This window comes from Rhinatrema bivittatum, chromosome 7 (assembly GCF_901001135.1).
Source record: "Rhinatrema bivittatum chromosome 7, aRhiBiv1.1, whole genome shotgun sequence".
In the NCBI taxonomy this organism is placed as follows: Eukaryota; Metazoa; Chordata; class Amphibia; order Gymnophiona; family Rhinatrematidae; genus Rhinatrema; species Rhinatrema bivittatum.
The window spans coordinates 60,663,795-60,678,029 of NC_042621.1; the positions used below are offsets into that span (position 1 = coordinate 60,663,795).

General features: G+C 43.3%; 1 protein-coding gene across 7 annotated transcripts in view; it reads right to left on the reverse strand.

Moving 5' to 3' along the window:
- The window catches only part of URI1 (URI1 prefoldin like chaperone), a 186,094-nt gene that overhangs the window by 88,463 nt on the left and 83,396 nt on the right, over nucleotides 1–14,235 (reverse strand). For all 7 annotated transcript variants that reach the window (XM_029608442.1, XM_029608443.1, XM_029608439.1 and 4 more), the window contains one exon: nucleotides 449–483. In XM_029608442.1, coding sequence (XP_029464302.1) covers nucleotides 449–483 — 35 coding nt within the window. The remainder of the gene's footprint in view (nucleotides 1–448; nucleotides 484–14,235) is intronic.

Here is a 14,235-nt window from a genome sequence, read left to right on the forward strand (position 1 = left end):
CACTATAGGCTTTACTTTATACAAGCAGTGCACAGCTGAGAAATATTACAAGTGTCCCACTTTGCTCCAACTGCAACAGAGACCCAGACATCAGGCCTCCTAAACTGGGGCCACTTTATGAGACTGGTCAAAAGCAAGCAAAATTTACTGTATGACTAATAAGGGTGCTCTTAAGAAGAAGAAAAGAAAAAAAGGCTGATCTTTGAAGCACGATAGCCTATCACAAATTTTGTAAGAACAGCAATAAGCCTAGAGATGAAAAGTTGCTGATTAAAAAAGCATATTCTAAAATATGCAGCAGACAGACTGGAAAAACAAATGTCAAGCTTTTGGTTAAAAAATAATTTCACATAAATAACTGCATTGCCCATTACTAAACACACAGGTGGGATACTTCATCAAGTATCTCACACATATAAGCAAACGTTTTTTTTTTCTTTTTACTTACCAATGCTGGATTTTTTCTTGGCAGCTACTGACCACCTGTCGTTAAAACAGATAACTGCTCATGAGAAAAACAAGGCTAAGTACACAGCTGCAATGTCAGTGTATCAGAAACTGGAGCAGTAACTTTACTGATCTGGTAGTGCCTCAGTATACATTTTTATTTGTCAGTGCAGAGGCATGTGGAGGTTAGTTTTTAAGCTACACAATTTATCAACAAGGCTTTAATGCAGACTGATAACCACAGAGCGAACAGCAGCTTTCCAGGTCATATTTGGGCAGAGTGTCTGCTCTGTAATGACTGAAGATGTTACCTTTCTATGTGCTTGCTTTTCAATGTCACACATGCAATCAGCAAACGTCACATGTTATACTTTATAAAACTATTGTTATGCCCAGGGGAGACTAAAAGTAAAAAAGGCAGTGTTAAAAACTTTGCTAGGGCATCTGTTTCCAGCTCCTAATATATTTTTGGGTCACTACAGTATTAATTATGCAGTGATACACTAACAGAAAAGTTACCTTTTTATTCATCACATTTCTAAGGATACACATTTTTGGCAGACGAGATGCCCTTGACAGCGCATCTGTAAGATTCAGAGACAAATCATCACTGGGAGCTGTACTCACCTGACGCTAAACAGCATCTCCAAAAATCACACAGGAAGTTGTAGTGCAGAGCAGCAGCCTAACTACTAGGGGGAGGCCAGGGGTTGTTAAAAGTTATCAGGGTCTCGGTGGAGCAATCAATGAGGTGTGGAGAATGCAGGAACTTAAAACTGACCTTTTTTCTTATTTTAATGATTAACTCCAATTAAAATAAACCAAGTTCCATCAAGGTCAATCAATTTACTAGGCCATTAACCTCTGCCAACAACAAAACAGCACAATGGTATGATTTTTTTGGTTTTTCTGTTTGCCACGCTGTGTTCAAGAACACGGTGATGTGTGAATGAAAATCACCTCTGTATTGCTCCACAGAACTCTTTTCAAGCCAGATGAAAGATTCACCTTTGTCAGAAAAATAAAAGGGGGGGCTTGCAGCTGACCTGTTTTAAAGCTGAAAGTTTTTACAACAGCTAAAAGCTTTAAAACAGAACCGTTTCTTTGAAGGGTTTAATTTACAGCATCAAAATGTTTTTATTTTTACCCGACTGAAACAATCAAATTGAAGTAGAATATCACTTTAATTCAAAGAAGCTGCTAACAACGCCCACCTTAAATGAGACTTTCTTACAAATACAAAGCCCCTTGTGAGAAGACTCGTTGCCAATCGCTGAAAACATGAATAACCTGAGTACATTTTTTAGAGGAGGGCTGATCTGTAGTCTAGGAAAACGATACAAAGGGCGTTATGCAAAAAAAAAAAAATGGTATTTTCCCCAATTCTGTGTCTATGGGATAAAAACATTATTGAAAAAGAGCGACATCCTATGAGCTCATGTGCAGCTCCTTATCAAAAGTCTCTGTCATAACAAAGTCATTGGGTAAGCCTACGCGACATGGACGAGTGTCATCTTCACAAAGAGTCTTCTCCCTGGAGGTCACAGCAGACAGGTCAAGAATTAAATAAGCATGGAAAGTGAAGCACCCCTTCAAAACTCTACACGTGAGATGCAGAGCTGATGGCGCCAGCCCTCTGGAGCACGCACATGGACACGTGTAAGGGGTCCGAACAGCTAAAACCCCGACAGCATGCTCTTGGAATCCCTGCCATGTCCTGAACATCTGGTCTGGCCAGGACACCAAACACACGACTTATCAAAAGCAGGTGGGGGGCACATATGACCATACACAGACACGGTGATCTCATAAGCCTATCTTCCCCCCCCCCCCCTTCTGCAGGTAGACTAAAAATTATAGCTGCACGTCTGAACTGCTGCTGTGCCTGCTCTGAGACGAGCTTCTGGAACCTTAGCTAGAAAAATATGAACTAGAGGTTCCAGGCGGACAGGATGCAGCCGGACATGCGAGGATCTGGGAGGGGGGAAAAGCCCCACCCCTTCCCAGAATCTTCATCCTCCGACATGACCTGAAAGTTTGGTGTAAATGGAAACCAGGGCCTTGGAAAGGAACAGGAAGAGAAGGGCATCATCAGAAGGGGGACCCCCAAATTATCACATTTCCGGAGGGGCACCCTCTGAGCTGCAACTTTAGCCCAGCGAGTACAGGATATAAAGACGCAAAAGTTATGAAAGGGGGAGGAAGTCACGCATACATACACACACACACACACACACACACACACAGCGATCTCACAGGTCTTTTCCTTTGGAAAGTGGGAGGTGGCGAAGAAAAAAAAATAACCATCAACGCCTGAGAATCTGGTGTGGATAAGAAACCAAATCAAGTTATGGAGGGAGTGGACCTCTTTCAGGATCACATAGCCTGAAAATCTGGACTGGATACAAAATTAGAAAAGTTAATAGGTAGTGACAACTGCACATGAGTATTCATGGAATACATGGATCAAAAAATAAGTTGCATCTGTCAGAATCCACATGCACTGAAATTTGCTATTAGGTGGAGATATATATATATCATATACAAACATACACATCGTGATCTCTTATTTCAGTGAGTTTTTATCATCTAATATTTTTAGATGCATTTATGGTTTTTCTGGATACTGTATTAGTTGTACTTGATATCTTTCAATGATTGTTTTGTTTTTTTTACATGAATTTTGGTTGTTCTACACCTCGAGTACTTTTGTAGTAAGACTCATACTGAGAATAAATTATTTCAGCAGTTATCATCATTATAAGCCTTCTTTTCCTTTGGAAAGCAAGTTAATAAAAATGAAAACAAGGCTTGGCAAGTCCCAGCTTGTTTGCGTTGGGGGGGGCCTCAGCGCCATGATATTATCTGATGTGACATAGCTGAAACCGCTCGACACGAATCATGACCGAAAGAGAGGCAGCCGTACATAATACAGCCACGCTACTGAAAAGGCAAAAAATAAACAGGAATAGAAACGGGGAAATTTCAGAAGAAAGGAAAAATGGAGATAATGAAATGGAAACCAAATAGTGTTGAGAAGGTGAGAAAGGTGGGGACAGAGAAGTGGATGGATGGATGGGAAATCTTCTACAGACCCCAAAGCTTATCCAGTCACAGCAATACACTCTGTGTACACTGTAATCTCTTTAGTTTTGCTCCTTAAAAGCACAGATATTTTCATTTGGCTTACTATACTTGCACGTTTTTCTTCTTTTTAGCAAAGGGTTTTAGAAAAGTGTGCTCTTTTTGATCCTGCAATACTTCTTAGTAATCTAGATTGAACAAGACCCTCCTGGCACCTGAAGAACTGCTGTTAGGGATAAGGCTCCTACATGCAAGGTCCAGCCCCGGCTCTAGCTCTGGACACACACACTTGTTAAGCTGAAATTGGCTCCATTCAATGCCAAATGTTAGTTTGTGACACCAATATAAATGTTAAGGATTTGTAATGTAAATTCAACGTGTCTGTTACGCTTGGGCTCCGGTCAGGAGTCGTGAACACCACCCAGCAGGGTGGCTCCAGGTGGAGAGAGACAGGAAGCTAGAAACAGTGTCAGGTTCCAGGCTGGGTCAGGGCAGGCAGCAAGTATCAGAGTCTGGGTTCAGGCTGGGTTAGGGCAGGCGGCAAGTAGCAGTGTCTAAGTACAGGCTGGGTCAGGGCAGGCAGCAGTAGCAGTGTCTAAGTACAGGCTGGGTCAGGGCAGGCGTCAGTCAGCAGTGTCTGGGTCCAGGCTGGGTCAGGGCACAGTAAGCAGGGCAAGGCAGGTCAGAAGGCCCGTAGGCCACACACACACACACAGAAGGCCCGTAGGCCACACACCAATAGCGGGGCAAGGCAGGTCAGAAGGCCCATAGGCCACACACACACAGAAGGCCCGTAGGCCACACACCATAAGCGGGGCAAGGCAGGTCAGAAGGCCCGTAGGCCACACACATACACACAGAAGGCCCGTAGGCCACACACCATAAGCGGGGCAAGGCAGGTCAGAAGGCCCGTAGGCCATACACACACAGACAGAAGGCCCGTAGGCCACACACCGTAAGCAGAGCAGGCAGGTCAGAAGGCCCGTAGGCCACACACCGTAGTCAGGGCAAGCAGGTCAGAAGGCCCGTAGGCCACACACACACAGAAGGCCTGTAGGCCACACACCGTAAGCAGAGCAGGCAGGTCAGAAGGCCCGTAGGCCAGGTAAGAAAAGCGAGGAAGAAGGCCCGAAGGCCACGCAGGGCAAGGCAAGGCCCGAAGGCCGCGCAGGGCAAGGCAAGGAAAGGCCCGAAGGCCGCGCAGGGCTAGAGCAGGGAGCCCAGGTGAGCTCGATGCCGAAGCACTGAGGGAACTGTCAGGCAGGGTTATAAGGGCCAACCCAGAACATAGAGTGGACAGGGGAGATGGCCTGGGCCTGTCAGGAGAGCCAGCACTAGAGGGACCCCTGGTGGTGAGGCGGTTGCACTGCAGCCAAAACTGTAACAGTGTCCTTTTCTTAATTTAAAAAAAAAAAAAGTCTTATTACACATGCAGTTCCTCATAGTCTCTGTACGGGGTACATTTTCAAAGCAATCTAGTCACCTAACAAAGGAGTTAGGCAGTCAGATGAAAGGCTCTGAAACCCTACCTTACAGACTAAATATAGCCGCCTGGTTTTACTCAAATTGTGGGAGATCCCACAGGCAGGGTTATGTTGGGGGAAGGAACCTAGGAAGCCAGCGCTAATTTTCAGGGCTTACCTCTTGCAAACTCCCCCTGTTCATCCAGAGCCCGCTATTCCCCCTTCCCTTCTTCCCAACCCAGCAACCCAACTGACGGAAGAAACTAACCCGTCAGCAGGCGATCCCCAACAGCCGACTGTCAAATACTTCCCACTCCAGCCAGCGATATCTCCCTCTTCCGCCCAATCCAATGGCCCAATATATTACAGCCTTCAGCCACAAATCTAGCTGGCTAGGTCTGGCTTAAAATTACCCTAAACCTAGCTAGGTCAGGCACTCAGACACTTCTCATAAAACGAATGAGCAGCAGAACATAAGTGTCATGCTCCCATATTGCCATTGTAAGGATCTTAAGAGTGAATGCATAAGGAACCTGCACAGCTATGCTTCAGCAAGGACGATTTCAATCTAGAAACGGCACACAGTACTAAATGACTAAACTTCCGCAATATTATAAAGTGAATTTGTGCGGTTTTACTTACATTTTTACTCCATCATGTTGAATTTTATATATATAGTTTAGTTTATTTGGTATGATATACTGCCTTTCTTCATATAATCAAAGTATTTAACAAATAAATAATACAAGTAATCAAAACATTAAAATATCAGGATATGACAGTTCAAATACATTCACCATAAATTTACTTTTCCTATCTGCGAATTAAATAAATAAATAAATAAATAAATAAATAAAGAATGCAAGCAAGAAATTAGTAGTTACCATAGTCCAACATGCTGTACTCATGTAGGGAATGTTTGACTTGTGAATAATGTTTTCTGGGAAGGCAGATCTAGCTGGGTTCAAAAAAGGTTTGGATAAGTTCTTGGAGGAGAAGGTCATTAACTGCTATTAATCAAGTTTACTTAGGGAATAGTCACTGCTATTACTGGCATCAGTAGCATGGGATCTTCTTAGTGTTTGGGTAATTGCCAGGTTCTTGTGGCCTGGTTTGGCCTCTGTTGGAAACAGGATGCTGGGCTTGATGGACCCTTGGTCTGACCCAGCATGGCAATTTCTTATGTAATTCTCAATTTACCTTAAAATGCCAATGAGTTCTACACTAGCCCCTGCTACCTTTGAACCAGTAGATCTTCCACTACAAACAAAACACATGTGCTAAGAATGCATATAAATTCCGAAATGTTTGTAATTGATTTTTATTTTTGTAAAATGTTGACACTATTGACTTATTCAATAATTTAAACTTTTTTCCTATGCCTACTTAGAAATACTGAGGTCCATATTGTTCTCCGTTTAAATGGCTTACCCACCTATATTCAAGCCAGGTAAGACGGGGGGGGGGGGGGGGGGGGGGGCGTTCCAGGGTCAGGCAGGAGACATTCTGGGGAGGAGTGGAGTTAAACCCCATAAGGTAACCACTTATCTTTTGCGGCTAACTCTGGGCCGTAGGGCTATCCTAAAGTTAGCTGGTTATGCATAACAGACTAACTTTTAAGATAGCCAGGTATATTCAGTGGCACGACTGCTAGCTAGCTGGTTATGCACAGAACGTTTTACACTGTAAAGAACCAAAAATAGAAAACCATTCATAATTACAAATTATTTAATTTCTACAGGGCCAACTTGTAATTGTAGGGATTTTTGTGCAACCAGAAGTCATTTTTAAACAAACAAAAAAAAAGATTCAGCTTCTCCCACTCGTAGCTGCTGCTCGCTGCTATATTGCATGGAAGGAGCTGGCAGACAAGAACAGGAAATCTGCTGCTGGCCTCCGAGTTTGGGGAGTGCTTGCAGTGGCAGTCAGGAGCCACTGCCGCCGTTATCTAGTGAAACGGCCTCGCTGCTAAGTGCGAGGGAATGTTAGGCAGAAGGCAATAATGGAGCATGTCTGCTGGCTGCACCATGATGAAGGCTTGTTAAAAGGATGATGGAGAGTACCAGCTGTGGGAGGAGGAGGTCAGAACACTGCTCCTGAGAGAAAAGTTATTCCTTCTCTAAAAACAAGGAAGAGGGAGTGCAGAATGGCTTTTCACAGGTTGCGGCTGTCAGAATGTGCTTGGGTGTGTTTCTGCACTTAAGGGTGAAGTCAAATTAGCTTTTGCCCTGTGGGAGAAAGGCGGTGGCCAGATAAGCATTTCAGTCTGAAAAAGCAAGGCTGTGACTGGATCAGTATTTGCCCTGGGGGAGTGCGGCTTAGGCTGTGTGGGCCTCTCTGAAAGTGAGCCGGATTCTGAAAGCAAAGCTGAAAGTACCTGTGATCAAGGTCTGTCTGTGTACGTGCATAAGACATATGGAGAAATTTTAAAAAGTCATGACAAGCAAGGTAAGAGAAAAGCAGACAATCATACAAATGAGAAATAAGGGGCAGAAAACAGAAGATGAATGACTGCACAATAGAATGGCAAATGATGTGAAGCTGCTTACCTGTCACAGGTGTTCTCTGAAGACAGTTCACCCAGTCACACACATACTCGGTATGAAGCAGATTCTTCCAAAGCTTGCTGGAAAGGCACAAAATCCTCTCACCGCTCGTGCACGGCAGCTCCCTGGGCTGCTGCGACCCAGCCGCTCCCCTCAGTAGCAAACAGCAGGCTTGAAGGAGAAGCGGGGAACAGAGGGGGTCTGTGTGACTGGAGAACTGCTGCCTTCAGAGAACACAGGTAAACAACTTCACTTTCTCTGAACACACGGGACGCTCTCTACCTATCAGTGAAAGAAAAGAGGTTGATACTGTGTGCGTTGGGGGGGGGGGGCGTGATTTTTTTAAAAGCAAAATAAAAGGGTTTACCAAGGAAGAATGGGTTCTAGGCAGGATGGAGTCAGACACCATGGAGAACGGACAGCTGAAAGCCTGGAATGCCCTACCGGAGGTGCTGGCAAAAAATAACGGTGACAGAATTCAAAAAGGCGTGGGATAAACACAGAGCATCCCTAGTAGCAGGAAGATAGAAATGAAGCACTGGGGTAATGTAACTTTTCTTAATATGGGTAACCTGCACTGAGCAGCAGCTACAACCCTGAACAAGGAGGTGAGAGGGGCAGAGTTTACAACCCTGGGCAGACTGCATGGACCATTTGTTTTTTTTATCTGCCAGCCCTGTCTAGCCGGTAATGAGATGTGAATGTGTGCTGTGAACTCCTGTGACAGTCCTGCTAATCTCCTCAGGACAGTCAACACCAGTCTGACCCTAGATTATGGGTGTTGACATGCCCCTCTCGGGAACAGAAAGGGGTGCAATCTACTATCCAATTGCAAATGAAGTGCTTGGTCACCGAACTCCCAGGTCTGTTAGAGCCATGAGAAACTACAGCTGGGTGGACTTTCTAAGGGTTTCAGCCTGCTCCAGGTACAAGGCGACGGCTCCCTTACAATCCAAGTAATGAAAGGATGGTTAGAGCAGCAGGCTAGGAACCAGGGTTCAAATCCCACTGCTGCTCCTTGTGACCTCGGGCGAAGTCACTTTACCTTCCATTGCCTCAGGTACAAACTTACAGGCCAATGCAATACCGTGCGCTCAGGTTAACTCCCAGTCTGAGCATCCATAACCCCTGATGCAGTAAGGGGGGTCAGCGCATCCAAAACGCACGTCCAAACCAGAGTGTAGCTAACAGCGCTCATCACATGTAAATGCCATGCAGATGAGGTTATTGGCTACTACCCCTGATGTAAAAAAAATAACCATGTGCCCGACACGCGTATTTTAACCCTCAAAAATTAACACCAGCCCCAGAGCTGGTGTTGCCTTGAGGTGCCCCAAAAGTTGAATAGAAAAGCAGAAAATACTGCTTTTCTGTGGCTCCTCCGACTTAATACCTTACTGCTGTTGTGCCTACTGATACACACCACTATTCTGTGCAGAGTATATTCCAGATGCTTTCCTATAGACCTTGCAATTCCCAAGTTGGATGCAGCCTTCTAACGTTTTCTGGAACAACCGCTAGCTGGCTCATGAGCTGGTGAAAACTGGCTACGCTTGACTTAATTCATCATTCAGATACCCGCTTTAGAACAATAAAACCTTCCCCATCACGGATCAATAATGTAGCAGCAATTAATAACCCTTAGTAATATACAACCGAGAACTGGCCTTAAATCTGAAATATTCAGATTGAATTCCTATCAATACACGATGGGGCATTTCAGAGTCGTCAGCAATTTTAAAGTACAGTGTAAAGTCAGAATTATGAAAAGGAGGTTTATCACAGCCCGTCAAAGAACCTTCCCATTTAACTGCCTCATTAAAGAAGAGGCAAAGAAAGAAAAAAAAAATGTTTCTTTCCCAATGCATTTTTCCATGCATGAAGTGAACTAAAAGCATGGAAAAGAAAGTCCTGAAAACCATAAAAGAGCATTGTGTTCATTAACCTCGACATGATAATCCTTTCGTAGATGCATATTAACTAGCTACATATTCATAATCATTTACATTATTTAAAGGAACTTCGCAGAGATTTTCGAGGCTATAATCCATTATCTGCAGTGATAAAGGTTACAGAAGATATTCTATTTAATGTTTCCAGGAAGCTTCTTTAATTAGTAAATATGTAAATTGAGTGCACATGCTTTTCCCTTTCAGATTTCAAGACCGGGCCACTGGCAGGATATCAGTTGTTGTTGTTCCAACCTGTCCTTTCTCTGCTCCTACTGCCTACACCGCTCCAAATACAAATAAGGAGGACGCTGTACATGGTGGTGGTAATTTGTTTGAAAAATGTGTCAAACTGATTTGGTGAAGGAATTTGTGAATACGGAACTATCTTCTAAAAACATTCTCCCTTTGTATGAATGCAAAAATCTCTAGAACACGAAGGACCAAAATTACAAATGAAGATATCCGGAACAGTATTTACTGTACCAGCCGGAACTATTTTATTTCTGCGTTAGGTTAAACCTCTTAAAAAAGACGGATTAATTTGTTGCATGCAGGTGATCAATTTGGTGTACTTTGCTCAGGCCAGCTCCGTGGCCTGGCAGCCTACTGGCGGGAAGGTGCCCGGTTCGATCCTTGAGGGGGGGCTCGGCTGGAGATGGTGCGAAGGCAGCATTCACAACTCCAGGGAGTGAGGAGGGAGGGAGAATTAATTGTGGTCAAGGACGACATCTCTCTCAAAGGAACCCCGATGCACGGCCTTGACTGGAGGACTAGGTATACTGAGAAGGGGGGGGGGGGGGGAGAAGGATAAAATAGGGTCATATTCCCTGTAAAGGATCCAAACCCTGGCTCTGATTGACCTGGAGACCCAAAGGAAGGTACGTTTGCTGTCCGTTACTGTGCGAGGGAGAGGGAAGGGAAGGCTTCATTCTATCATTTCAAGTTGCACATGTGCCCATGTTCCGTGTGGTATTACTAGGTTTGCTTCCTCTCTTGCTACGTGGTTACATTTCATTTGCTGAAGTATCAACAATGAAACCTGTCTTAAGATTTCTGCTAGCCTTCTATTCTTAGTTACTATTTGCTGCACTGTCCTCTAAGTGTAATGTTCAAGGCACCTCTTGTAGCTGGATACGTAGAGTTTTTACAGAAGCCGTTTAAACATATGTTAGAATCAGGCAAAAGTAACTTTTACCAGGCCAGCAATGTGATCCCTACTGGAAAAGGCAGCACTGGCCTTTTAAAAGTGTCTCCTACATAGAAATGCTTAGCCTGTGATGAGTGCAAGGAGTGAAGAGGTTTACAACTGGTCAGAGAGTCTCCCAGGTACATAGAACAGCTAAATTTAAAGCATCAACAGACTATTAGTAGTATTTTGAATTAGACTCTAAATTTTATAGGGGAGGCACCAAGGTAAATCAATGACAATTTGCTTTGCCCCATCAACAATCTTGTAGCTGTATTTTGAAAGAAGCCCAAATCGACACATGGATATATTAGTAAGACCCTGATTATAGGGCATAGCAATAGTCCACTCGATTAGTATTATTGAATGGAGCCAAGAACTGATGCTTTGTCGAATCTGGAGCAGGCAGCAGAAAGTGCTACAAACTACTGCAGACACTGGAGCTCTGTTCCATGGTTGTCATATTATAAGGCAGCTAAAAGTGCTATGCACAATAACCAACTCCCCCCGAAGGACATCCCAAGACGATAGCCTCGTAGTTAAGAGTCCCAGTGAACAAAACAGGTATATAGTCTGACAGAAAGGACAAACCACTGCAGTGCCACGGCTAAAGATTTCACACGGAGGAAAGATTTCAAAAGTCAATTGATTAGAATATTTCCAGAGGTGGCACAGATGGAAGATTTTGCCATTACAATGAAAGGCCATGGCTTTGGAGGCTAATTTTCTCCGCAGCTACCTGCACATTAGGGAGGGCCGTCAGAAGAGGATGGGTGAGACAAGCACCAGTGCCAGCCTGGGGGAGAGCTGGAAATCTTTGGAGGGGAACTGTCCAGCCACTTCGCTGTAAATGGATCCCTCCGCCTTGGCTGCTTGGGGCCCTGTAACTCTGCCTCAGTCCAGACTAGATACGTATATGCATGTATATATAGATATTTTTTTCTTTAATCAGATCAATTTTTACCATTTTTAGAGAGGAACCAGCAAAGGCATGGTTAAGATAACCAGTTTGGTATCTTCCTGGAAAGACTAAAGATGTTTTGGTTTTCTTGTCCAGTCAGTTCTTTGGGGGGTTTTTTTCCCCTCCCTTTTATATTTTCTTTTGCTGCTTTTGGAATCCCCTTTCTTAGCAGACTTTCTGAATATTACATCAGTAATGACATCCTATTTTTTCTCGTTAGATATGTCTGTTTGTAATGCTTTTCTTCTTTGTAACAGTTAAATTCTCAATAAATAAATGTAAAAAAAAAAGTCCAAAAAGTTCACGTGCAGTGATATACATTAGAGATCTGCGTTCGGCACCTAGCGCATATCTAACAAATGAGACGAATGTGCACACAAAATGAATAGTGCGAGCGTACGATAAAATGCGTCCATATAGGCAACCAAATGAAACGAATGTGCGCACAAATGCATATCCCTAATATACAAGCACTTTTGGCCACAATGAGGGGAGGCATTTCCAGGGGCGTGTTTAGGTTGGCAGAATGGGGGGGGGGGGGGGGGCACAAACTGCCTTTGTACACACTCATCCAGATCAGTTCTACTGGAAGAAAACACAAGCACATGTACTCTGCACCTGCAGCAAGTTTGAAAGTGAACATACCACATACCTGTGCTTCAAGAACTGGTTTTAAAGCTCATGGGGAAAAAGAAACGTGTGATCTTTGTTCCAATGTGGTCAATTTGAAAAACTGCCCCCCCTAAATGACTGCCATCTTTCATTTTCTGTTTTCACAGCCATATCAGTAAAAGAAAACAAAGAGGAAAAAATACAAAGCACTGCACCATGAACCTATCATAAAATTATAATTTAGAAAACAATTATTAGTCAGCTTTAAAATCTGCTACACTTACAAGTAAAAAAGGCATTTTCAAGAATGTTGTTTGTTTGATGACTAAATGATGTGTTTCCTTGCAAAGTTTCCCAAACCAGCCACAAGGGGGCATCATGGTGAGCTTTCACTACACAATTATACTTCTGCACCGATCATCATAAAGAGACCGATTCACCCAAATTCTTGCTCCCAGGTCATAAGGCTCTCTAGGCTGCATGCACATGTCAGCGCGTGGCTCTGCATGCAAGTTTTGTGCACAGAACTTTACTCCCGATGAAGCAAAGAATTTTGTGCAGAAGAAAACGTTATGCACAAGCACAAATGTGCGTGCAGTTCAGTGTTACTTCATGCAAATCCCATGTTAATCAAGGCATTAAATATTACTCCCCAAAGCAGAGAGAGAGGTGCATGGGCTCAATGTAAGTTTTCTTAATGCTGGAAATTTAACTCCTGGTCACAGGTGGTCCAAGGTTTCTGGGTTTACTGTAAATTCACGGGGCTGAACCTGGAGTTCATGGTGCCAGTGTCCTATACACTAGACTTATGCACATACAACATGGTTTTTATGGGTTTTGTGTACACAACCTATGGAAGTAATTTTCAAATGCAACATTAGCAATTTTCAAAAGCCACTTAAACCATGTAAAGTGCACTTAACGTGGGTAAAACCTATTGACAATTCAATTTTCAAAAGCCCACTTACACGACTAAAGAGCATTTACATGTGTAAAATCAAGTTATAAGCATATAAATCCTTTTGAAAATTACCTCCTATAAGCACAGATTTTATGCTCTTAACTCCTGTTTGGCGTGCACAACTTTCACAAATACAATTTCTATTAGCTAAAACCATGATTTGGGGCACGAAACGTTTTGCGTGCATAAGTGTGATAATGTGCACAAAACACGTTTTAGGAACAAAACAGTGCTTTGCATGCATGAAACATGAATTATGAATACATTTTCTTAGGTTTGTGTGCTTTGTTTGAGCTCCTACTGCGCTTGCATATCAACAGCATACTGCATCAGGAGCTAAAAAAAAAAAAAAGTAGAAGTGAATGCAATACGAAAATGTGCACTGAAATACAGCGCACAGAGCACACAGATTTTACTCCTTTCTTATTACATCAGGCCCTCTCTTTTAGCACGGAGGATGAATACTGGGAAAAAAATGAATAGCAACTGTCGAAAAGCAGATATTGGGGAGGTACTTTTCAGCCTCTTGTCCCCCAGAAAAACATCTGTCAAGTCTTGCAAAATATGTTGGCAGAGTAAAGAGGAAGCCACTATATACGCACCCTCCTCTCCGACGACAGACAGGTCCTCAAACAATCTGTTTCCCCCTTTTATTCCTCACCAGAAGGCATGAAACCTGAACATACTTACTCCTGTCTAGGGCTACGATATGTCCTGTAGCAGTGCACTCGCACCCAAGCAGCATCCATATTACGATCTATAGCTGGAGTTTTGTTCTGTTTTATTAACATTTGGAAATCTGCTTTCCCGTATTTCACAAACAGCAATAGCAGTATTCCATTTCAATGGGTTTTTTTCTGTATTACATTCAAAACAAAATTCTCTTCATTTTTTGTAATCACATTCCAGGATTTTTTTTTTTTTTTTTTTTTTTTTTAAATATCCTGCTCTCTCTTGTAAAGCTGTTTGGTGTGCTCATCCTGCCAGGGTAGCATCACATGATCCGTTCTCCTTCATCTTATG